The 25,737-nt window shown below is 37.1% G+C and overlaps 1 protein-coding gene across 1 annotated transcript in view; it reads right to left on the reverse strand.

Annotated features, from left to right (window-relative positions):
- The window catches only part of NGFR (nerve growth factor receptor), a 103,543-nt gene that overhangs the window by 22,136 nt on the left and 55,670 nt on the right, over window positions 1–25,737 (reverse strand). Inside the window, exons 3-4 of the mRNA XM_053700165.1 lie at window positions 10,168–10,527; window positions 1,437–1,653 (exon numbers count right to left, since the gene is read on the reverse strand). Coding sequence (XP_053556140.1) covers window positions 1,437–1,653; window positions 10,168–10,527 — 577 coding nt within the window. The remainder of the gene's footprint in view (window positions 1–1,436; window positions 1,654–10,167; window positions 10,528–25,737) is intronic.

Raw genomic sequence — 25,737 nt, forward strand, 5'->3', positions numbered from 1 at the left:
TATGTCTGTCCCGGGACAGCCAAAGGGTTGAGCCTCGTGCACTCTCATGTTATTTCCCTATTCAGTGTAAGGAAGTTTACAATGAAATCTCATGAGAGTTAAGTCAAATCTCATGAGATCACAGTAAAAGAGTTCATGACCTCAGCACTGCTGATGCTGATTGGCTGCTGGTCATTTCTTCATTTTTATTTTTTTTACCTGCAGCTGGGCAGCAGCTGAGTATAACTTTTTACACAGAACTTACTCTGCTGAGCTGAGGATATTGTGAGGTAAAATATCTTCCTTTTTTACATAGAGATGCTCAGGTGATATTTTCCTGTCAGTTTTTTACAGTTATACTGCATCAGTTTCAAGTGATTTAGCATATGAGTATTATGTCCCTTTAAATGCTACTCTGATTTGGGAGATTATTGTGAATAAGGTAATTTTTATGATCCTTGTATAGCATATCATAACAGCATAAATGTGTATAGTTTGATTCATAACCTGGTTCCTATAAATATAATTCAATGTGTCTATAAATTTTAACTAATATAAAGAATTTAGGAATTTACATTAATTTTAATTGTTTTGTATATGCATTTTATTGGGGGTTTGTTTAAAGAATAATTATTAAATATATTGTATTATAACCCGGCCATATACTGACAATATCTACCAGTCACAGGCTATCCTCTCTCCCAGTCATAGGCTATCCTCTCTTCCAGTCACAGGCTATCCTCTCTCCCTGTCACATGCTATCCTCTCTCCCTGTCATAGGCTATCCTCTCTCCCAGTCACAGGATAGCCTCTCTCGCAGTCATAGGCTATCCTCTCTCCCACTCATAGGTTATCCTCTCTACCAGCCACCTGCTATCCACTCTCCCAATAATAGGCTATAATATCTCCAAGTCACAGGCTATCCTCTCTACCAGTCATAAACTATAATCTCTACCAGTCACAGGCTATCCTCTCTCCCTGTCACAGGCTGTCCTCTCTCCCAGTCATAGGCCATCCTCTCTCTCAGTCATAGGCCATCCTATCTACCAGTCATAGGCCATCCTATCTACCAGTCACAGGCTATCCTCTCTCCCAGTCACAGGCTATCCTCTCTCCCAGTCACAGGCTATCCTCTCTCCCAGTCATAGGCTATCCTCTCTCCTACCCAGTTACATGCTACTCTCTTTCAATCACAAGCTAGCCTTCCAACAGTCACAGTCACAGCTTATCCTCTCTCCCAGTCACAAGCTTCTCTCTCACCCGGTCTCAAAACAGTCTATACTGTAGACACAGAATACTCTATTTATCCATCAGACTATAATGTTATCAATGTTCACAGATTTCCCAATCACAAACTAACCTCTCTTCTTGTTAGACTTCTTACTATGAGCCAATTAAATAATGTATTTTTCACTACAACAAGGGTCAATACATTTGATATACCTCTCTGAACTCACCTTTTGAATACTATAAATGCTACAAGCCCAGCAATGACAACAGCCAGGATAGAACAGTAAACAGGGATGAGGTTCTCAGCTGCCCCACGAGGATGGACTGGCTCAGAGGTTCCAGGGACAGAACTGCTGGACTCTATTTCTGGTCCAAAGCTGCTAACTGTTGGTATTTCTGAGGTCGACACGAAGGGAGTAACAGATGCAAAACGAGGATTTGGATCTGAGGGAGGGAGAGAAAAGAACAAATAACTCAACAGCTTTAATTTATCATATAATTCTAGATGTTTAATTTATAGAAATTAAGCATTTTGGCATTTATCTAATGTAAAGATTATCCTGACTATATATGAATTTAAAAACATAAGTAAGAAACAGAAGATAAATGAAATAAAAAGAACAGATAAATAAAATAAAAGAAGAAAGAGGAAGTGAAAGAAGGGAGAAGAGGTGAAAGAGAAAGATAGTATGAAATGTGTGAAAGAGTCTAGTAACTGGCTAAAATACGGAGCAATGAGTGAATAAGAAAAAAGTGTAGGCGAGGAGTTTTGAGGAGGTCTGAGGAAGATATAGCTAAAGAGATAGAAAGGTGGGAGAGTTTATGATAAAATGGAAAGTGGGTGACACATGTGATTGTTTAAGAGGTAAGGACAGGGATGGAGAGTAAGGTTTAGATGGTGGAAATAGTATGATATGGGTAAACAATAATAAAACTAGAAAGCTGTGCTGAGTAGCAGAGGAGTGAGAAAAGTTAAAAGTCAGGGAAAGAGGAATAATAAAAAAAGAAAAAGAGGGGGGAACTTCCGGGAGGCGGCCATGATGGGTCGCACATCACCACTCTGCTCCAGCCTTTTCATCATTTTTACCTAATATAACATTCTAGACAGCTCATCGATCTGCCACATAGCCTGATTTCTATAAAACTAAAGATCCTGCTTTAGATGAGCCTATTATCTCTCAGAGGATTGTGACTTGGAGCACCCGGAGCACATTCTAAGGCTAAGGCCTTTCCTTCACCCCCCGGCGAGGCGCACTTATGCATTGTCGTTAGGCAGCACGTAGTGCTGAACTTAAAGCATCCCACATCTAATCTGCCTGTCTACAGATCTATACAAAAGATGGCGTGCGCTACAGACATTCTGAGGGAGCTGAATCGTCTGCTGACAGAACATCATGCTGCATTTGAAACTATTTTGCACAAAGCATTCGAACCCGTCTACAACCACTTCCCCACGCAGTCACTCAGCCGGAGCCTGTTTTGGCAGAGAAGGAGAGTGATGGCACTCTTATTGGCAGTTTGGAATCGTGGAGCCCACTATCCACCCCTAAAAGTATGTTGAGGGGCTCAAAATGTACCCTTGTGGAATCTAAGGGATTGATCGACACAACCAAACAACTAGACAGTAACGTGCTGTATTGCATGGCTCAGTCAGGAGATTGTATAGCCGTTACATGGGTGAGCCAATTAACTTTTACATCGCAGCAGAGGGTCATGGAGCGAACATCAATGAGTACTCCAGCTGGTGACTCTACCCGGAACATTCTACACAAACAGCCGAAAGACATGCATTTGCCTCAAGTACTTATTCTGCCTATCATTCTTTTGTATGCAGTCTCGCTGTATTTGCAATGGGACCCTGGCGGTCTGACCGAGGCAGCTTTTAGCGATCGTGACAAGAACTTGCAGTGATCTGCCTTACAATGTCACTGTAACGTTCACTGTTTCTATGAGGTTGTCAAGTCCAGTAGCATAGTAGAAACATGTCATTTGGATGTTACGCCCTATCTCCATTATACCCTATATTTTAAGTGTATTACTACAATAGTCCCGTCATCATTTAAGAATCACCTGTGCAATATTTACAGGTCCCCTGTACTCCTTATGATCTATTTAGTGAAAGCTCTGGGGTGTCACAACAGTTCTTACTGTCTGCATGGTAGATATCAAGCTTAGTATCATAATGGGAATTTATCATATGTGTATTGAACCTTATAGTTACTATGCCCTGTATTTCATGTATGTTACCACTATCTTTCCATTCAGGCAATTAGTTTATCTGCAATGTATATATAATCATCTAAGGACCGCCTGTCCAATATTTAAAGGTCTCCTGTACTACTTATGTCCTTCTTATTGTTTAACAATGTATACAGTGGAATGTCCATTCCTTAAGTGTTGCTTTATTTTTATATTAATATACTGCTTCTCAACAGAAGGCGTACTTAGCCACCCTTTCATTTGTACTCTAGAATAACTTTTGAATCCCACTTATACCTAGAATGCTAGTGTACCCTTTTTTTTGTTTTGTTTTGTTTAGGTGGTGTCTTGCTGCCAGCGGCCGGGGTAGCAGGATATTTACCTATCTCATCTTTTACTAGCCCCTTATAAACCTCAGAACAGGCAGACATTGACTTTGGAGTATGTCCTGGACATGATTTGTTATTGATCAGACTGCGGCTGATATATATGTTATTCATACTTGGTTTAGCACTGGAGGCACGCAAAATACTAGGCATTAAACTTGTATACTATGCTTTTGCATTGTCTTTTTAGAAATGTCCTATGTTGTCGCATAGAATTGTACTATTTGTTCCCTGCATTCTATTATCATTGTGTTTTGTTTTTCGTATTTCATGTGTGCCTTACCCAGAACCTCAATAAAAATTAAAAGAAAAAAAAAAAAAGAAACACTGTAGAGAGCATGCCCTTACTATAAGACCCAGTGCTGATAAAAAAAAATCTAGTTACTTACACTGACTCTATCACTGACACATGATAATATAATAAAGGACAGTGAATATAAAAAAAAAAAAAAAAAAAAAGAAAAAGAGCAGACTGGGAAATTTAAAAAGACAGAAAGGAGAAAGAGTGAGTGATAGCTGGCAGTGGGAAATAATGGAGAGTGCGTGGGAGGAAAGGGGTGTTGGGCTGAGGAGGAGGGTGAAAATAGCCTCTCTGCTTCATGTATTGCTGTCAACAAAATTGTATTTCTAGAGCCAATTGCTTGCTTTGTTTTCTAAGCCCTTCTAATCTATAAAAAAGAATAAGCCATTTGAATTAGGAAACAGTAAAGTCTAGTTAAACACACAAAAATACAAATTATAAGAACATACGCTATTGCATGATTTTCAGGGGTATTTTTCAGACATACAGTACATGTAACAAAAGTATAACATGACAGCGTACTTAAGCATTAATATCAATTCATTTCAGATAAAGTATATCAGAATGCGCCAAAGAATCCTACCACACAAGCTTTTCTTAATATAGGCGAGATCTCCCAACCAGATCTCTAAGAAATAAGGAAAAAATGTGCCACAAGAAAAGCGCTACACTCCCTGTTGGGGTGAGTGTTGCTTGAGGTGGTGTCCACGCTATGTATCAACGTATATAAATACAATAATATGTGTGGAGAAAAATATATATATAAATAAGGATAAAAATGAAGATGTATCAGTAAAAGTATTTAATTCTGACTAAAAAAACTATTAAAACATATTTAGTATACAACAAAGGACACAATGGTGATTAATATACAGTTCACAATTATCAGTACAATATCAATAAAATTATATAAAAGTTGGTTATGTTTAACAACAATTCGGCGTTTGTTAAAAGATGGTATAAGTTAGCTAACAGACAAATTAGAGTAAGCAAAGATATTAGTCTATTGCCTTAAATGCTGATCCTAATAAGTGAGAAGTGTTCCTTAAATAAGTAAATGTTGATTTGTGCATATAATGTCCCAAAATGAAGACTCCAAAATTATCCAATGTGCACTCCTAATTAATATGATGTCCAATATAAACGTGAAAGTCCTTGTCCTGCACGATGTACACAATGTGTGGAGGTGAAAAAGGTGATTAAAAGTGATTAAAAATAATACAAAATTCAAAAATGTGTTGAAAAAATGTGTTGAAAAAACAGGTGTACACCTAAAAATATAAAAATATTAAAATATTAAAACTGTAAAATATCTTGTGAAAAAATGTGATTCAAAAAAGTATTTCGAAAAAGTGACTTAGTTGCTTGGTAAAATAATATAATGTCCCTAGACGTTGTTTGTTTCAAATTAAGTAAATTCCAAAACAATTTCTATGATGAGTAGATAATTCCTGGTCACTCAGGAATTATCTACTCATCATAGAAATTGTTTTGGAATTTACTTAATTTGAAACAAACAACGTCTAGGGACATTATATTATTTTACCAAGCAACTAAGTCACTTTTTCGAAATACTTTTTTGAATCACATTTTTTCACAAGATATTTTACAGTTTTAATCACCTTTTTCACCTCCACACATTGTGTACATCGTGCAGGACAAGGACTTTCACGTTTATATTGGACATCATATTACTTAGGAGTGCACATTGGATAATTTTGGAGTCTTCATTTTGGGACATTATATGCACAAATCAACATTTACTTATTAAAGGAACACTTCTCACTTATTAGGATCAGCATTTAAGGCAATAGACTAATATCTTTGCTTACTCTAATTTGTCTGTTAGCTAACTTATACCATCTTTTAACAAACGCCGAATTGTTGTTAAACATAACCAACTTTTATATAATTTTATTGATATTGTACTGATAATTGTGAACTGTATATTAATCACCATTGTGTCCTTTGTTGTATACTAAATATGTTTTAATAGTTTTTTTAGTCAGAATTAAATACTTTTACTGATACATCTTCATTTTTATCCTTATTTATATATATTTTTTTCTCCACACATATTATTGTATTTATATACGTTGATACATAGCGTGGACACCACCTCAAGCAACATTAATATCAATTCATGACAGGTATATAATTAATTATTTAATGTAATTTGCAGTAACTTAACACTTTTATGGTCATATTACATTTGTGTAAGTTTCATATTATAAAAGTGACATTTGAGCTGTATTTTAACTATTTATCATGCAAATATGTGATCTGAACATATGTAACAATTTACTAAAAAAAGTAGATTAAACAGGCAAGAAATGCCTCTCAAAAAAGGTAAAAATGACTTTCCAAAAGGGACACAGTGTCACGTGTGCCACAGATGTATTTGAAAACACTTGTAAAATGGTACCATGGAGTTTTCGAATGCAATACAATGGCTATGAATCTAAACCCCACAAAAAATGCCATGTTAAGTACTTTGCATGGGAATTATGATGGATTGATGGAGTCTAATGTTTGAGAGGACAGGGAGTGGCCTGACAGGATGTAGAGTGGATGTAGAGTGAGTGGTTTTAAGGAAATGTAGAAGAGGAACAAGTTCAATAGAATGGAGATTGGTCCTGATATGGCAGGAGCAGATCTTTGATGATGGAAAGTGGATACAAGAGGGTGAGTAGAGGATGTGAAACAAGGAACGAGGGTGACTTAAGGGTTAGGAGTTGTAAGGAGGAAAAGTGGTGATTATCAGAGTAAAAGGAAATGTGAGGCCTAACCAATAAAAAAATCCCTACACTACGTTACTGACCCAGAAATAGAGACAAAACATCTCTTGTTAACTTTCATTACCAGCCGCCTGCAGACAAATGTTCATCTCAATTCTCCTTCAAAGTTCCCTGTACAGCATCTCAAACGCTGTAGCACAGAATTGTCCCTGTTGTGATGTGACATTCCCTAGGGGCTGTTTCCTGTATGCTCTGTGTCTCACAATAAGATCACTGTGAAAAGCCACAGGAATGAGTCACAGAAAGAGGGATCTACCAGCGTGTCTATGGACATTTATGTGAGTTTCACACATCTCTTTATTTGCCTGTAACTAGTTATCATTTTTTGCAAACATACATCATTTCTGCATCATAAAATAACTTCTGTAATATCTAGTTCCTGTGCCTAGATAATTGCCTCTTGTTTCTGCATAAAGCAACTCCCCAAGTCTTCCCTATTGATTGGTAAACCATCTCCATACAATTGCTTTTTCATATAATTTACTCTAATCCATATGTCCTTACGTTATATTGCTTCATATAACACCAAACTAACACTCTCCCTATTGCTTAATTTCTCCACCTTCATCTTATTATACCAACTAACCCCCCCACACACGACTCCAATAAACTTTGTATATTATTTTCTATGTAATTTATAATGATCAATAATGATCCCTATTCCCCCTCCCTATTAGTTCTCATCTCTATCTATCCTCCTATTAATCCATATAAGAGTCAACATTACTGCACCTGTGGCCCTATGCTGCATGCATATAACATAATATAACCCAGTAAACACACCTCGTTCCCACTACCCTGTAGGTTTATTAGCTCCTGTTATATAACCTTTTCCTATTTTCCATATATCAACTTTTTTTAATTTTTTTTTACTTTTGTTTAAAAAAAATGCTGAATCCTAAATATTTTATGTCTGTATTTCTTGGCACAGTAAGAAGAAAAACAATACACAGTATAATAAAAATGGAGCCAAGATTTCTTGAGAATTAACAAGTTTTCCACAAGTTACTACAATCTACAGTTGTATATCTGCTAGAGCTACCGTGAATCCAATAAATAAATATTAAGTATATATCTATTATTTGTTAAAATATAGCAAATAATGTAATTTTACATAATAACAGCTCAACATTGAATAACAAAAAGTATTTCATGTTTAGTTACACTTAATTTTCAAATGATTAGCCTGCATTAAAGGGATAATCCAGTCAAAATGAAACTTTTATGATTAGATAGGGTGTTTACTTTTATCATCAAATTTTCTGTATTCTCTGGGTATTCTTTGTTAAAAACTAAAGCTAGTTAGGCTCATAAACTGATTTAAGCCGTTGAAGGCCAACTCTTATCTTAGTGCATTTTGACAGTTTTTCACAGACAGTGCTAGTTCATGTGTGTCATAGAGATAACTATGCTCACTCCCGTGGAGTTATTTATGAGTTAGCACTGATTGGCTAAAATGCAAGTCTGCCAAAAGAACTGAGATAAGGGGGCATTCTGCAGAGGCTTAGATACAAAATAATCACAGAGGTAAAACCTGTAATATTATAACAGTGCTGGTTATGCAAGCTTGGCAATGGGTAATAAAGGGATTATCTATCTTTTTAAACAATAAACATTTTTAAGTAGACTGTACCTTTAAAGGGACATTTAACAAAAAATGTGCACCACCCATAACGGTTAAATTATGTGCAGTAAAAAATGCAATTCACTTTCATATATTTTGCCTTTTTATTTTCCATTTGAAATATTTTTCCACTGCCCCCAGAGAAGCTGAAGTGCCTTCCATGAGTCTCCTACAAGCTGCACAAATATCGTTTACAAGCTCATTTATATCTGTCAATAATTGACCACAGCAAAGATAATGAGATAAAGAACACTCATTAGGCTTTTTAAGAAATAATTGTTAAACAACTGAAGTTTTACTAAATGTCAGATTGTAATGTTTATAAACCATTTTGTTTGCAAATCTTCTGCAATACTGCAATTCATTGCTCTCTCATAACTAAAAACAATACCTTAAGGGAAAGTAAAGTCAAATTTAAACTTTTTACTATATAGATAGAGCATGCAATTTAAACAACTTTCCAATTTACTTCTATAATCTAACTTGGTTCTTTCTCTCTCTTTGTGGAAAAGCATACCTAGGTAGGCTCAGGGGCAGCAATGTATTACTGGGAGCTAGCTGCTGATGGGTGGTAGTACTTATATGCCCCTTGTCATTGGCACAGCTGACGTATCATCAGTAGTGTATTGCTGCTCCTTTAAGAGAATGAAGCAAATTAGATACAATTCATTTGGAAAGTTGTTTAAAACTGTTTGCTCTATCTGAATCATAAATGAAAAATGTGGGGTTTTGTGTCCCTTTAATGTTCCATTAATATGCTACAGGATAACCTTACACTGATACGGTGTATATTCTTATATGAGTGACCAACTAAAGGATTCACTCAAACACAAGTCAGTTGCTGCATCAGGGGTTGACCAATTTATATGGAACTTATGAGCTACAGAGAAAATCCATTAATCCCATTCACATTTTATAAGTCAGAAGATAAATGCACATATAGAAAAATGTAGAGGAATCCAAAATGTTAGAAGCCAGAAGTAACATTACTACTTTGTTTCTGCTATTATCAAGCTCTGTGCTAAACAGTTCAGCTACCCCCATTCTATTTCGCCATGTGCTGTCCCATACAGTTTTATAAAATCCCATCTTACACATCAGTATTTTTACATATTTATAAAATCTTTCTTTTAACACAAAGATTCATTATCATCCCATGCTATTTGCATCAGTTTCTCTCATGCTCTTCTAGAGAATCAAGCATTACACACATCAGCTGGCCCTGTTTACCTGCTATAGGATCTCTTAATAGATTTATCAGCTAACCTCACAAATATCCATAGGACCCTATTGGGCCACCTTGGCAATTCAAGGGCATATAACATAAATATTTACTGGTGTATACACATCAGCTGCTAGTGTAAGAAACATCTCTCATACTGTTTGTACCACCATATATGTCTATGGGACCGTTTTATATAAACAATCTCTCCAAAGATTCCACAGAATCTTACATGCTCCTACTGGTCTATACTCCAGCATGTTCAGGTATACTTCAGAAGGATTCCTCCGTCCTTTGACTGCTGCAAACAAATTCAATTGGATAAACTTATATTCATTGGATGGTTCCTAGACATACCATTGGCTCCTATAGTTTCTAAAAAAAATCCTCTCTTACAAATACTACACAACACAAAAACAGTTACTTACCATAACACTCAGTGTCAGACACAGATGTACACGCCTTACGTTCTATCTCCCCTTCCTCGCAGATTGTACAAGGAAGGCAGGGATCCATGTTGCTGTCCTCATCAGAGTAAGTTCCCTCAGGGCATATCTCACATGCAGTGTCCTGGGTCATTGAGCAGGAAAGCATCATACCACTGCCCAGGGGGCAAGAACGGCATTTTTCACACTCTTGGGTTTCATCGTTCATGAAGAACCCATAGGCACATGCGCATATGGCGTCATCAGTTTCCACACATGGAGCAATCATGCGTTTGTGTCCAAGGCACTCTGTGCAGGCCTGACAGGCATCCGTGTGACTAGTTCTGTCTGAGAAGGTCACACCTATAGGTTAAAAGGGAAAGAGGCAAAATCAGACCAGTGCAGAAGCAAAGTGACCAAATAACAGTGACATTTTAACATTTTGACTGTTGAAACATGTCTAAGCTTGTAACAAGACCATTTTCAATTTATGAAAATACTGCATAAAACATATAATTCCACCCTTTTCTGTGAATTGTCAAGACAAATAGTTTTCTTTTCAGCTATTTTTTTTTCACAAAGACCCTCTGAAAACCTCTTTTAAAAATGTCATAAAGACTTGTATTGGATCAGAATAAAGGTGGCTGCCAAATTTGCAAAGATCAATATTATACAGATATTTTTTTAAAAAAATATGCAAAAATATGCATTTCACTGCCAGTTAATAAGCAAATTGCTTGTTTAAAAAAGTAAATAGCACAAAATTCTGGCCCAGATAGCAAGTGTCTAATACTAATGCTAGCATGGGACCTAGCTAAAATTAGCATGCAGCTTGATATTACAAATCCATGGTAAAGTGTAAGGGTTAAAAAAGTTTCACAAATCATAAGTAAAACACATTCAAATAAAGTATTATACTCATATATACACATTTATATAAAAAATATATAACATTTTAATAAAATAGTTATAAAAGGGTTTAAAAGGGATATGGTATACAGCAAGGTGTTTGACTGGGAAGGGCTCCAACGTGTGTGTGTGTCTGTCTATCTATCTATCTATCTATATATCTATCTATCTATCTATCTATCTATCTATCTATCTATCTATATATATATATATGTATGTGTACAGTGTAAATATGTGTATGTGTGCAAGTATACATGTCTATATATGTATATACATGTTTATTTATGTGTTTATATGTGTAAATATGTATGTGCACACACTGGATTTCATAAAGTCTTCATCAATCCTTTATTGAAGGTGACTTTTCGGGGACAATCTCCCTTTCCTCAGACCCCCTTGTGAGTGATAAAATGAAAAGTCTTTCTGTAGCACGCCCCATAGAAGTCTAAGGGGAGGGGGAGTAAGGGCAGTCTAACCTGGGAGAACTAATTTTTTACTTTGAGCGCAGTTAGTTATCTCTCCACTTGTAATCTCGGTCTCTGCGTTTGCAGTTAGGGCTGGTATTTCTTTATTATTATTATTTTTTAAAAAGCACAAGGATTTCAACTGCCTGTGAGAAAGTAATGCTACCAACACAGGTGTTTGCAATTACCAACTCTGGTTGCATTTACATTGCTGGTGATAATCTTTTTTGAGTTACCGTTGCTAAGCAACATACTCTGAGATGCTTTTTTTTCCCCAACTACTAAGGCTGATTTTGCATTGTTGGTGTTAATAATTTTCGGCTGGCTGATAGCCATTAAGACAGCTGCCGAAAAAGATACCACCTTCCAATAGTTTAAAAGTCAGAAGCCTATAACACTTTACACCAGATGAATCAGTTAACACTTATCAGCTCACAGTTAACCCTATGTTAACTTGCCCTAAATTGCTAAAAAATCAACAAAATGAGGGTACAGCTATGCTCACTACCTGATGGAAGGTTTGTGCTCTAGTAAAATGTCATCAGGAAGTATGTAAATGTGTAGCAAAAAAAAGAAGCTTTAAAGGGACAGTACACTGTAAAATTGTTTTTATATTATTAGTGTAATTTCTTCTGCTGGCTGTGTTTACTTAGGCTATTCAACAGTCTAGACTCCAGTATACAAACTTTTACTATAGGTGGGGATACCACAGGCTAAATCAGCTATTTCAAATGCCAAAATAGGGGTAAAGGAGCTACTTGTAAAGAATTGAATACACTCCAGCAGGTAAAATGGATCATTGGTAACTGTCCCTTTAAGTAATCTTTCCCTTTACATCGACACAATTTACCTCCCTGACACCTTGGCATTTAAAGAGATAGGAAAGTCAAAATTAAATTTGCATGATTCAGATAGAGCATGTAATTTTAAGTAACTTTTAAATGTAAATTCTAATTCTATTTTCATCTGAGATTCATTCTCTTTATATCCCTTTTTGATAAAGAATGCACACATATACTAAATATACTACACTAGAGGGAACTAGTTGCTGATTGGTGCCTGCACACATTTGTCTCGTGTGATTGGCTAGCTATATGTGTTCCGCTAGCTGCCAGTAGTGCAATGCTGTTCCTTCAGCAAAGGATAACAAGACAATGAAGCAAATTTAATAATAGAAGTAAATCGAAAAGTTGTTTAAAATTGTATGTTCTATCCAAATAATGGAAGAAAATGTTTGGGTTTCCTGTCCCTTTAATCTTCTATACCCACGTTTAGAAAATAAAAGGGATTTTGTTTTTTAGCTTATGCAGAAACTATGAGAAATACAACATCTAGCCAAACTTATAAGATCTATTACAAAAAATTAAATTCTGAGTTTTAGAGGGAGTGGGGTATGTGACTCATTTTTGCCATCATTGCATTAGCGATTGTTACAGTTTGGGAGCTCATTCCTGCTGTCCCTCAGGCAGCTTTCCCTTTACTATACAAGTCTCAGTTTTCAAAGTGGAAACAGGGACTGGCCGACTTGCTTTGGAGCCCTTTGTATTTCAGTAGAGGAAAACATGTAAAATCATATTTATGCAATATTGATATTTAATAAAGATTTTAACTGTGTTTACTGTACATTTTTCACATTCTAATGTTCTGCACATAGGGGAATATGTTCTAAGTATTTCTAAAATGATATTTATATACAGTATCACTATACATATATATATAATCATCAGTATATATAGGTATAGATTGGTTAGGGATACAGGAGATGTGGGATCACTGATCACTTTTTGAATTAATTTTGCAATAGGCACTTTATTTTACTATCACAGCACAAAGTTTGAGATTGTAATTTGTTATGCTATTGTATTTGATGATGTCACACTTTATTTTGTATTTGGGCTACCCAGTTGGTTTAGCCCCTTAACTTTTGCGCAAGGTCCCCTGGGATTGGTGACCCGATTGGGGGAGGGGCCTACAGGCCTATTTAAGTTTGTTCACATGCACAATCTGGTTGTCAGAAGAAGGGACGTTTGAGGTCCCGAAACGTCACAAATAAATTATTTCATATTGATATCCAAAGTCCAGTGAGTGCTTCAACTTTATTCCTCTGCTATATCTATACCTATATTTAATCATCAATCTATATAGGTATAGATATATATTGTACCAAAATACCATCACATATATATATATATATATATATATATATATATATATATATATATATATATATATATGTATTTATTAATAAATAGAACATATTATGTTTTTTATGTGAAGAACATTGGAATGTAAAATATTCATATTTTCATGTCGGGTTTGTGCACTTGGTTAAACGTGAGCAGGTTTGCGCATAGGGTTGCCACCCGTCCCTTAAAATACAGAACACTTATAAGTTACACATGCTGCAGGGTGTGCAGGGAGGAATATGAATAGTGCTGTCCAGAAACACAAAACATGTTCCTCTCTGCACACCCTGCAACATGTGTAACTCATAAGTGTCCAGGAAAACATGGCTGAGGTGGCAACCCTATTTGCGCATGAGTAGGGTGTTTGTTTTTTCCCCACTTTTTTTGCTCCATTGACTTCTATGGGGAATAGGTTATTGTGCACAAGATATTCTAAGTTCGTCTTTTTGCGCTCGTCGGGTCGGCGCATGAGCGAAAACAGTTTATTTGTAACTCATAATACAAGCACAAAAAGCTTACTTCTAGCTCAGTTAAAGCTCGAGCTGGAGCGTTAAATAGCGCTGCACTTGTAATCTGGCCCAAAGTGTTTAACAACAACTGTGCAACTAGTGCTGCTGATTAGATCGTTTTCAGTTTCCACTCAGGGCAAGCAGTTCTTTGCAGCTCCCAAGTGTTATGTGCTTAACCCCTTTGCCGGTGTAAGAAATATAGCATTGAAGCATTGCTAGTGATCAAATGACGTGTTCTAATTTGTATGTGCTTAACCTCAGCTGTGTGACTAGTGCTGATGATTGGATCATCATCCGTTTCCTCTCAGGACCAGCAGTGCTCTGCAGCTCCTAAGCAGTAAATGAATTATGTGTTTAACTCCTTTGTGGGTGTTATGCATTGCAACATTGCTAGTGATAAAATGGCATGCTCTAACAAATAAGAGCATTTTATCACTATAATGACCCTTTAAAGGGCCATACTAGTTAAAAAATGACATGCTCTGATCTCTTAGAGCATGCAATTTTACAATTATCTACCCGACTCCACTGTATGTTTAACCCCCCACAAAGGGGTAAACACACAGTAGAAGTGCTGCTCAGGACCCATGGTGCATTGCTGAGCGGAATCCTCTGCTGATCCAATCAGCAGCACTAGTTGCACCCTTTGCAGGGTTTAATACACAGTAGAGCAGGGTCAATAGTCATAAAATGACGCTCTAACGGATTACAGCATGTCATTTTTCAACTATTATGGGCCTTTAATCCTCCTATGTTGACAAAGCTCACTATTCTTATACACTTCAAGGGATATTAAACCCAAATTTTCTCTTTCATGATTCAGATAGAGCAGGCAATTTTGAGCAGCTTTCTAATTTGCTCCTACTATCAATTTTTCTTCGTTCTCTTGCTCTCTTTATTTAAAAAGCAGGAATTTAAAGCTTAGGAGCCGGCGCATTCTAGGTTCAGCACCCTGGATAGCGCTTATTGGTGGCTACATTTAGAAAACCAATAAGAAAGCATAACCCAGTTTCTCAACCAAAAACGGGCCGGCTCTTAAGCTTTACATTCCTGCTTTTTAAATAAAAATAGCAAGAGAACAAAGAAAAATTGATAATAGGAGTACATTAGAAAGTTGCTTAAAATTGCATGCTCTATCTGAATCATTAAAGAAAAAAATTGGGTTTAGCGTCCTTTTAAACACCTCTTGCTTTTGTGTAAAAACTGTGCTTTGTCGCACACTTCCTAGAGATGCCAAAAAGTAAAACCTGTAGCCATGGTTTTCAAGTTGTTGCAAAATTACCTAATCCAGCTATTTGATCTGCAGTCTTTTAAAAGTTACAGGATCTGCTGTTTGTCCTTTTTGGGAAACAAGGGACAAGCACAATTTTCATTCAAAGGCAAGAAGTGTTTAATGCCTTTTTCAGTTAATTTAACCTAAAACTAAAACTAAGAGCCATGAGCCTGATACAAACAACAAAACAACACATAGCTACATAAACATAAAACCATATGGGCTCAATGTACAAAACAGTAGATGCTCCCTTTGAGCCCTTGCAGTGCAGGTAACCCTGATTTCCACAGTGTAAGAAGCAATGATCATCTGACCACTGTTTATTACCCATAGGGTGATTGTCTGATTGACAGGCTCTGCTCTCACTAAAGGGCAGGTAGTAAGTTTGCATAAGGAAGGCAAACAGAAATGTTTGTCTGCCATTTAATACATGGGGCCCTATATTTTTATGATGGGACTCTCTTTTAATTGAGCCGTCAAATAGAGTAAAAGGGTTATACTGGCATCTAGTGCATCAAAATAAGAAATTACTGTAATTGATAACTCTTTGTTCAGATGTGCCTTAACATTACTATGTATAGCTTGCCTTTTGGAGTTAGGCTAGCTAGAGTAAACAGGGGGAGAATTGTTACACACTCAGATCAAAATCAAAGACATGGTGCTGAAAAGGTTAATAGTCTATTGGTCAATCCCATTAAGGAGCAAAATGACCTAATGAGAGTGAGAATTGTAATGGGTTATTATTATTATCGGTTATTTGTAGAGCGCCAACAGATTCCGCAGCTCTTTTAATGGGTTAAAGAGTTAGTTCCATGTAGGAACAAAGAGACTTAGATTAAACAGTCCCTGTCATTTATCTACTCCCTCTGTTAAGTCTCTCTCTCAGTCTTGTGGTCACTCCCATGCAATGAATTATTAAATGCATCCATTAGTCAAAGAGGAGATTGGTGGTTAGTAGAAAGTACTATCATAAACTGACATGACGGGGACATGAGTTTAACATATTAGTTGCAGTCTTCTTTAGATAAACTGCACTATTATGTATATAACAAAGAACTACGCAATGCAGAGAATAATGCTACTTTATTCTATGTAGGTCAGGTCAAGCATGTCCTATCTTTAGGAGAAATGGGCAAATGTTTTGTGTATGTCAACATTTGTTCACTCTAAAGAAATATTTAGCATGGCAAATATTTTGCTATACAGAATGTTACATTTGATATAGTGGAAGTAATATTGGCTTGCAAAAAATCTTACATTTGTTCCACAGAATTCTTTGACTGGCAGAATACATCAAAAGGAACATTTGTTATATCATTTGAATGTGAAAGAAATAAAGGTATTAGCCCATTACTAATCTTCAGTCATCTGTTTCTATTCTCACAACTGTTTTACTATTCAAAAGTCTCCACTTCCCTTTGCTGACTCCGGGGAAACACCATACGCACTATCTGGGCTCCTTGTGCTCCATTTTTGAGGGCAACTACTATATACTAGTTCTTGATCCACTCCAGCTTTACTAATAGTTTTATATATAGGAATGTAGGACTGAACCAGAGCATCCACCCCCCCCCCGTTCCTTTGTCCACTCCACTGCCGTACAGTCACCACCAGTGGTATGTTCACTGGTCTTACTGTCACCTCATGAAAAACGTAATGCTTATAGGGATCTTAAACACTATGGGCAAGATTACAAGTCGCGCGGCAAATCAGTTGCGAAAACCCTGCACGCGTTATGGCTTTTTCACATTTGGGGTTGCGCAGCTATTACAAGTTGCAAAATAACTTATTTTGTGCTCACGTTAAGCTGTGTATTGCAAACAGCCAAATCATGTGAGCGTTCACGTATTCCCCATAGAAATCAATAGAGCAGACAAATAGAAAAAAAACTACACAAAAACCCTAATATGCTGCACAAAGCCTATGACGTATTCTCCTTGAAAAGTGTACATGAAAATGTAAATATTTAAAGGGCCACTGTAAGTAAATATTTTCTATGCCTGTTACTAACTAACTACCCCAAATACGCTTTTTATCAATAGCATTTCATTAACATATCTCTACCGTATATCAGAAATCTTGTCTGCAAATGTAATTGTTTTCCAAACCCACTCTGTGGATATCCTTTGCTCTGTACCAATCCGTTTACAATACCTAGGTTCCAAAATGGCGCTTTAAACACAAAGTTATTGGTTTAAGTATTTTGAACACTCAGTGCTGAAAATAGTGGGCAGGATAACGTGACATCATCGGCGAATAAAAGATATAACTTTTAGAGCGTTATGAAACTTCGTTTTGGAGAAAATATAGGTCAGTAGGTTTTAATTAAAGTTTATTAACTTTAATATGTTAGTTGTTTAGCTTAAAAATTATAACAGAAAGTAATCCTTTAATTTTGCGAAAATGTTTTTGTAACGGATTATGTTCTATTTATTTATAAATAAATATTTCTCTATATATGTGATGATTTTTGAACTGATATATCTATTTATAGCGAGATATCTATATGGTTATATATATGTCTAGATATCTCAAGATCTATATGCAAATATCTCTTTGACAATCCATCTGAGATATTGTTTAATGTGCATAAGATTGTAATGTGAAATCTTTTCATTATCTCCATAGTTAAACATATCTGTATAAATATAAATCCATGTCAGCTTCCCTTCGTCAGCTTTTTTTCTAACACCCGAGATCTCGTATCTTTGAGCCCTTATAACTTTTGTGTGCAATATTTTTTTTAAACAATTTTTATTAGATAGTGTTAATATAAGTGTAACTATACTTTGTAATGTATTTTGTGAAACTTTTATGTTGCGCAAAACTGTTAACTACAGATTGTTACGTAAAAGGCGAATGCGTTTCAAGACATGTAATACCTGCGCAATGGAAATTGATTGCCAAAAGACCACATCGCGCGCGAAAAACTCATAACTCGCTACTTGTAATCTTGCCCTTTGAAATTATAACATGTTTAATTATGCATAGTAAAAACACTACATTATACTTTCATTATTTCATTTGCTATATTTTTCTATAATTTAAACTTTACAATTGCAGGTTTTTTCAGCTCTGAAAACAGCCATAGACAATACACAAACAAATAAAAATGACTGTGTTCCAATAAAACTGTTTGTGGACATCGATTTAAACGCCATATAATTTTCACGTGTCAAAATATTGTTGTTCTTTTGATTTTTTTCAAGCCATTAAAAAAACATTAAAAAAAGAAAAACATTGTTAGCTTAGCAAGTGGTGGGCCTGATTTGGTCCCTACTCCTTTAGAGTGTTGTCAAGAAATGGGTCGATTTTTATTTTTCCAACAAAATTCTCACTTTTTTTTAACAGTATTGCAATTCCATGTTAATAACTTGAGTCACTGAATCCATTAGAGATGATATGTCTCAGAAGGTCTGTATTACCTACATTCAGTACCAGTAAAAGCCTTTAACAGCATTGGAACGACATTGAGAAATATTGTAAAACTAATTAAATCCCAGTGAAACTATTTAGCTCTGCAGGGGTTAAATGTACATCTCTTAGTCACACTGACAGCAGTATTAACCCAACACATCTCCCTAATCCTACCACAGCTATATTCCTTAATTAACTAAATGAACATAGTGGTGATGCATTAACATCAAGGTATCAATTCTAATCAACTAACTACAATGCAAAGCTGCCTATTAGAAAAAAGTGCATGCTTTACTTTGCATAGTTTTGATAGGATTCTGTAGACTCCTTTTATAGATAGATATTGATATTCAGCTAGTGCACTACAGCTCACTCTTCATTGTATCTCTTTATTTAGTTAATCAACTACATAGAATTAATCAGGTGACGCTGGAGAAACGTCTTAGTGAATTTTGAGCAATCTCTCACACAAGTGACTGCCTCTTATACTCTGAGCGGGAACATACCATGTGACTTCCAGGGGTGCATTAGTAGGTGTGTGTATCTATAATAGGGTTTCTTAGATCAAAAGCACAAATAATGTTATGGAACATACTGTAGATCATGAATACTTCTTTGGATCTGAGAGGATGAAAACTGGAATGGGGTCTTTTAATATGGAGTGTTAACCTAATAAAAAAACATCAATACATGCAGCAATATTGTTTTTCTAGACATGCCACATATTCACAGAATGAAGCACTTGCAGGATTCTTCAAGAAAATGTGGACTATAACTGTAATGTTTTGGGAATAAAGGGGGTGGATTACATTCCTTTTGAAAATTTCATCATATGATTTATCTAGGGAAAAAAATCACCCTGTAATTTAATGGTAAATTCTGTAGAAAAATCATTAGATAACATTTTCTAAAGGATATTATGTCAAGACAGGAGGCTTCATATTTTGCATAAATTCTTTACTGATTCCAAAAAACAGCAGCAAAGAAAAAAACAAAAAAGTAACATACAGCATAGTAATAAACTGTCTAGAACAATCTAAGTCCATCCTCTTTTCTTTGCTGCTTCCAAGACATCAGGTTACGTATCTTTTATCTACTTTTTCTAATCTAGAACTTGTTATTTTAATTAATTTATAAATGTATTGTATGCTTAGCTAAGTAAACTAATTTCAATCTTATGTACCCCTTTTTTCGTCATTGTGGTAACTTACAGTTTCTAAATATCTAGTTTTCAAAGGGTATTATTATTTTTTTATTATTGTTTGCCAGATATTTTAACCGTTTTACAGTTCACTGTTCTTTTAAATTTTTTGTTGCAACGGACACTTTACCTTCCGCTTTTATCGGAGCAGTCTCTTCCATTCTGACTGCTCCGTTCTTGTCACTGGACCACATTGCGGTCCGCTCTTGACTTTCACAAATCTCTTCAGCCTGTGCCTCTCAGAGCTCGCGGACACGCATCTGACCAGTGCTGAATATAATCCGGTCGGATGTGTGAGCCGCGGCCTGTAGCGATACCGGACTGGTGGTGTGGCGGTAGTAACTAGTATGTTTTATTAATTTAAGCAAGAACTTTTAAGCATATTTATATTTTAAATCATTAAAGTAATAGGCTCCAGCTAGGTTAGTGAGCTAGTTTTCACAGGACTATATATTTTAAGTTTCTTCCCGCCAAATCGGAAATCAGTTGCTCTCTGCATTCTGAGGCAGATTTCTAATATTTATTTATTTTGTTGTGAGGCAATCTACAAGCTTTGGTTTTTGAATATTACAGTTAGGCTTGGTTATTTTCTATATTTTCTAGTCTAGTGTCATTTTCAGCAAGTTTATATTTTTTGAAGCAGTTTTATTTTTATTTAAAAACAATTATTATTATGCCTCCTCTATAGCTCTGTGACTAGACTGTATAAAACATTTATCTTATTTTAGCATGTGATATGTAGGTCCAGGGTTCAATCCTGCCCCTCATCAATAAAGCTTATTGTTTTTATATTTTGTTAAATAAAGAATTTTGATTTTTATTCTTTTTCATTTAGATCAAAGTATATTACATTTTTTTATCTTTGCTAACTGTGGAGTCTGCTGACCCTGTCATTGACGCCCCCCCCCCTTCCTCCTCTCAGTCCAAAGAGGATTTATTGTCATATATCAATTCGGCCATAGCTATTACCCTTAAACAAAATCTTGCCCCCTCCCCTGACAAGGTCTTAGAAAAGCCCAGACCCCCTCATTTAGAAGATTCTTTTGATATGGAAGACTATATGGAGTCTTTTCCAGACTTAGATTGGGAAGCTGATCCTCAATCTGACCTAGAGCTTGATGCCACAGTTCCTCAGGCAAAGGCTTCTCACTCCTGGTCTTCTCAAATTGAACAAGAGGACGAATTGGTGGACCCGGCTGGGAATCCCATTTTTAGCCCTAAACATATTAAACACCCCAGATCTTCTGACTGGGCGTTAGCGCCTCATCTTTCCAGTTTTTTGCAAAAATCTCTTCGCAAACCTCTCGATCGTAACGATTGCAATAAGTTAAGGGCGGAATGCCGCAGACCTTCCCTCCCTGGTAGGGAATCGGTAACTCCTGTGTTTAACACTAAACTAGCCACCTTTCTAACTAGGAAGGGAAATGATCCCAGGAAGGGCATAGACAATGCTCTTAGGGGTGTTCAGGATAAACTTCTGGACATCTCGGGTCCTTTGGCTCAGATTTTACATCTTTCGGATAAAGCCCTTTTGTCTCGCTTTCCTTTGGATCCTTTCGCTATCCGTGAATGGGCTTTTCAGGCATTCTGCTTCCTTGGCACTGCCAATGTGGCCATTTCTAGTGAGAGCAGGAGATCTGCCCTTTTGAGGGTTAACCCTAAGTTGGCTGTTCTTGCGGTTGAGGAAGCAGGCTCTTCAGCCAAAGGCCTTCTTTTCGGAGAACCTTTTTTTAGATATTATGAGACATTATGTATCCACCTTTACTTCCATAGAAAAGATCCAGGCCTCCCTTAGGAGAGTCTTTAACCCCTCTAATCAGGTTTTTGGCAGGGCCAGCAGATTCAGGGGTCGTCTCCCCGGCCGTCAACAATTCATGGTGCAGCAGCATCAAGCAGCAACCAGCAGTACCCCGCCTACCCTCAGAGAACGCTCTTCCCACCGAGAGCACGAGAAGTCAGGACCAGAGCAGCCCTTCCCAGGCCCGCCCTTCCTCCAGGTCCTCCAGCCACCCAGAGTGAGTACTCCTCCTTTATTTCTGACTTCTTTCCCTGTATCTCCCTTTGCAGGCAGACTGTCCCTTTTTTCCCATGCATGGGAATCAATTTCTCAGGACCCTTGGATTTCTCAAACAGTGAAAGGCTTCAAACTAGATTTAATTTGCCCTCCCTTCCAGAGCTGTCCCCCAAAACCTCTGAATCTTTCAAAATCAGGAGCAGTCTTCTTCCCAAATGAGCTATAGAAGAAGTTCTGGACCCAGAGGGTTCCTAGTCAAGAAGAAAACGGGTGGTTTTCGCCCAGTCATCAACCAAGGAGAATTAAATCACTTTGTGGTATACCGCCATTTCAAGATGGAGGGTATTCACATGCTCAGGGACCTGCTCCATATTGGAGATTAGTTTGCACGCCTGGATTTGACGAACGCTTATCTTACGATCCCAGTCTCTCAAGACCATTGGAAATTCCTCAGATTCCTCTGGGGAGACAAGATCTGGCAATTTACTTGCCTTCCTTTCGGCCTCATTTCAGCCCTTTGGTATTTCACCAAACTTTTAAACCCCGTCATTGCCGCCCTCAGAGGCAAAGGTATACGCCTTATCATCTACCTAGATGACATTCTTCTCATGGCAGAGGATCGTTCTTCCCTTATTCGTCACTTAGACACAACCTCCTCCCTTCTTCAAGGGCTAGGATTTGTTATCAATTCCCAGAAGTCGGCCTTGATTCCCTCTCAGAGGGTAGAGGTTCTAGGTTTCCTCCTAGACTCCTCTTCAGGTCATCTCTGACTCCCGCAGGAGAAAATCAACAATATCAAATTGGAGATTCGAGATGTGCTGGCATCTCCCATGGTTTCTATCTGTTAGCTTTCCAGAATTATCGGCCTCCTCGCCTCCTCTATTCAGGCGATTTTTCCAGCCCCCCTCCATTATCGGGCCATGCAGAGACTGAAGATCCAATCTTTCAGAGAATGCCGTTCATATCATCAGATGATTTGCTTGAACGAGGAAGTCTGTGCAGAGATGTCCTGGTGGCTCCTTCACATGAAGTCTTGGAACGGCAAGGCAATTTTCGGTTCCTTGCCAGACTTTGTGCTCTCCTCGGATGTCAGTCTTCTGGGTTGGGGAGCATCCTTCGAAACCTCTGTGATGGGGGAGTCTTGGTCCCCTCTGGAAGAGACTTTACACATCAACTGTTTAGAGTTTTGGCGGGCTCTTTTGCCATTCGCTCTGTCTCCAAGCAATTTTCAGATTGCTGTATCCTCCTCTGTATGGACAACATATCAGCCGTCCAATACATCAATCGGTTAGGAGGTACGAAATCCAAGATGCTTTCAGATCTTACCTCAGAACTTTTCAGGTTCTGTACCTCCCGCAACATATATCTCCAGGCCCAATATATCCCTGGAGTCTCCAATACTGTTGCGGACTGGTTCCCTCGGTTTTGGAGAGATTCCAGCGATTGGTGTCTTCTTCGCCCTATTTTTCTGAGAATTCAGAAAGTCTTTGGTCCCTTTTCAGAAGACCTTTTTGCCTCTCGCATCAATCACCAGTTGCCTCGCTATTTCAGCTGAAATCCTATCTTTTTAAGACGGTCTCCTCTCGTCCCTCTCCGGGGGGGTCAATTGCTTATCTCCTATTTTCCCTCCTTTCTTCCCGTCTCTTCTCCCACTTTAGCCAGATGGGTTTGATGGCTTATGTCATCTGCAGGTATTGATTTTTTCTTTTGGTGCCTATTCTGTTCGGGGTGCAGCTGCATCAAGGGCTTTTAGCAGGCAGTAACCTACAGGACATCCTCAAGGCCGCAGATTGGTATTCTTCAACCACATTTTCTCGTTTTTATTTTAAACTGATTCTTCATGCTTCTGAGTCATTGCTTGTATTGCGTTAAAGATGCAAAATATGAAGCCTCCTGTCTTGACATAAAATTCCGATTATTATAACCTTGGTGTCTAAATAATCTTGATTTTATTAAAGACAGGAGGTGGATATTGTCCTGCCCTTTCTTCTTTTCCTCTCCCTGTATAGTAAAAAAAAAAAAATGTAAATCTTTGCAATTGAGATGGTATTATAATGTTTATCTTTTCATGAGTATGTTTTCTTATGAATTCTGTATTTAAGAGAACAATTGTTATTGCCATATTCTCTTTCTTCTCTTGCAGTTTAATTCGATTGATTTGTTTTTTTCGTCCATTCTTTGGAGTTTCTACTGGGATTTCCATGAAGCCTTGCATTCCTTTCTCCCCAGGATGATGTTGATGTTCGCTCCCTTCTAGTCTTTTAGCAGATTCATCAAAGAAAAGTGGAAGGACTTAGATTGTTCTAGACAGTTTATTACTATGCTGTATCCTGATTGGTTGTATACTGACGAAGTGGGGAGGAGCCCCACGAAACGCGTAAGGCCACGCCCACATCTACACACGCTGTGAGGAGTCAGATCCACAGACACTCTAGCCGGCTCGTGAGTGTTTAGTGGGATTCTGAATATACCCGGCGTGAACTATTGTTTGTACTGTGTTGCTTAAAAGACCCTGTGGACACGGCAATATCTACTAAGAGACTCTGGGACTATAGGTATGCGGTTTTGCCTGTGACAGCCTGACCAGAGACCACAGACCTTTGGGAACTAGTGCTCGGCTATACTTGGGAGCTGAAGTTTACACATTCGGTGACTGAAGGGGAGACCGACTACACCGGAAGAGGGTTCGTGGTGAGCAAGTGCCTGGGGCTTTTTGCTTTTTGTGCCATATTCATACCTCATTCTGTTTGAGGTTAAAAAGTGTGAGTGTGTTTTTGTCACTGTTATTTTTGCATTAAAATTTAAGTTTTACCATACTACACTCAGATCAGTCCCTTGCGCTCCTGTCTTCTTTCTCTTTTGTTATCTTTTTATCTAGCCACCTTATCCTGCCGGTGGTTTAATCCAGGACGCTGCAGTGTGGATTAGAAGATAAAGCCCTAACTAAATATCGATACAAACGATATCCTTTAAAGTGTATTTGCTTATTTGCTTTTAAAGTTTTCAGTGTGTTATAAATGTGATATATATATATCTTTTTAACCCTTTAAGGACACAGCTTTCAGTTTGCTCAATTGTTTTATGACGGAAAATTCCGTCATATGTCCTTAAGAGGTTAAAGGGACGTATTGTATTTATATTCATATGCAGAGAAATTTTAAGATTTAACCTGAAGTTTATTTTTACATTTTGGAATCTTTTTAGCAATATCTATTTGATTTGATTAATTTATTTGTTCATTTATTAATTTATTAATTTATTTATTTTGAAAAAACTTTTTATATATATTGGGGTTTTTTATTGTAAATATTGACATCTATACAGATTTATACATATAATATCTTCCACCCCTGCCAATCAATAGGTGGCGCTCTTTTCTGGCAGATCGTTTAGATCTTGCCCTTTTTTCGGTATTACTTTTTTCTTCTGTATGTTTTTTTTCTTTGCTGCTGTTTTTTGGAATCGGTAAAGAATTTATACAAAATATTCGCCTCCTGTTTTTAATAAAATCAAGATTATTTAGACACCAAGGTTATAATAATCTGAATTATTGTGTTCCTTTTTTTCAGAAACATTGTTCCCTGAAATGTCACAATAAAT

Source organism: Bombina bombina, chromosome 1 (genome assembly GCF_027579735.1).
Source record: "Bombina bombina isolate aBomBom1 chromosome 1, aBomBom1.pri, whole genome shotgun sequence".
In the NCBI taxonomy this organism is placed as follows: domain Eukaryota; kingdom Metazoa; phylum Chordata; class Amphibia; order Anura; family Bombinatoridae; genus Bombina; species Bombina bombina.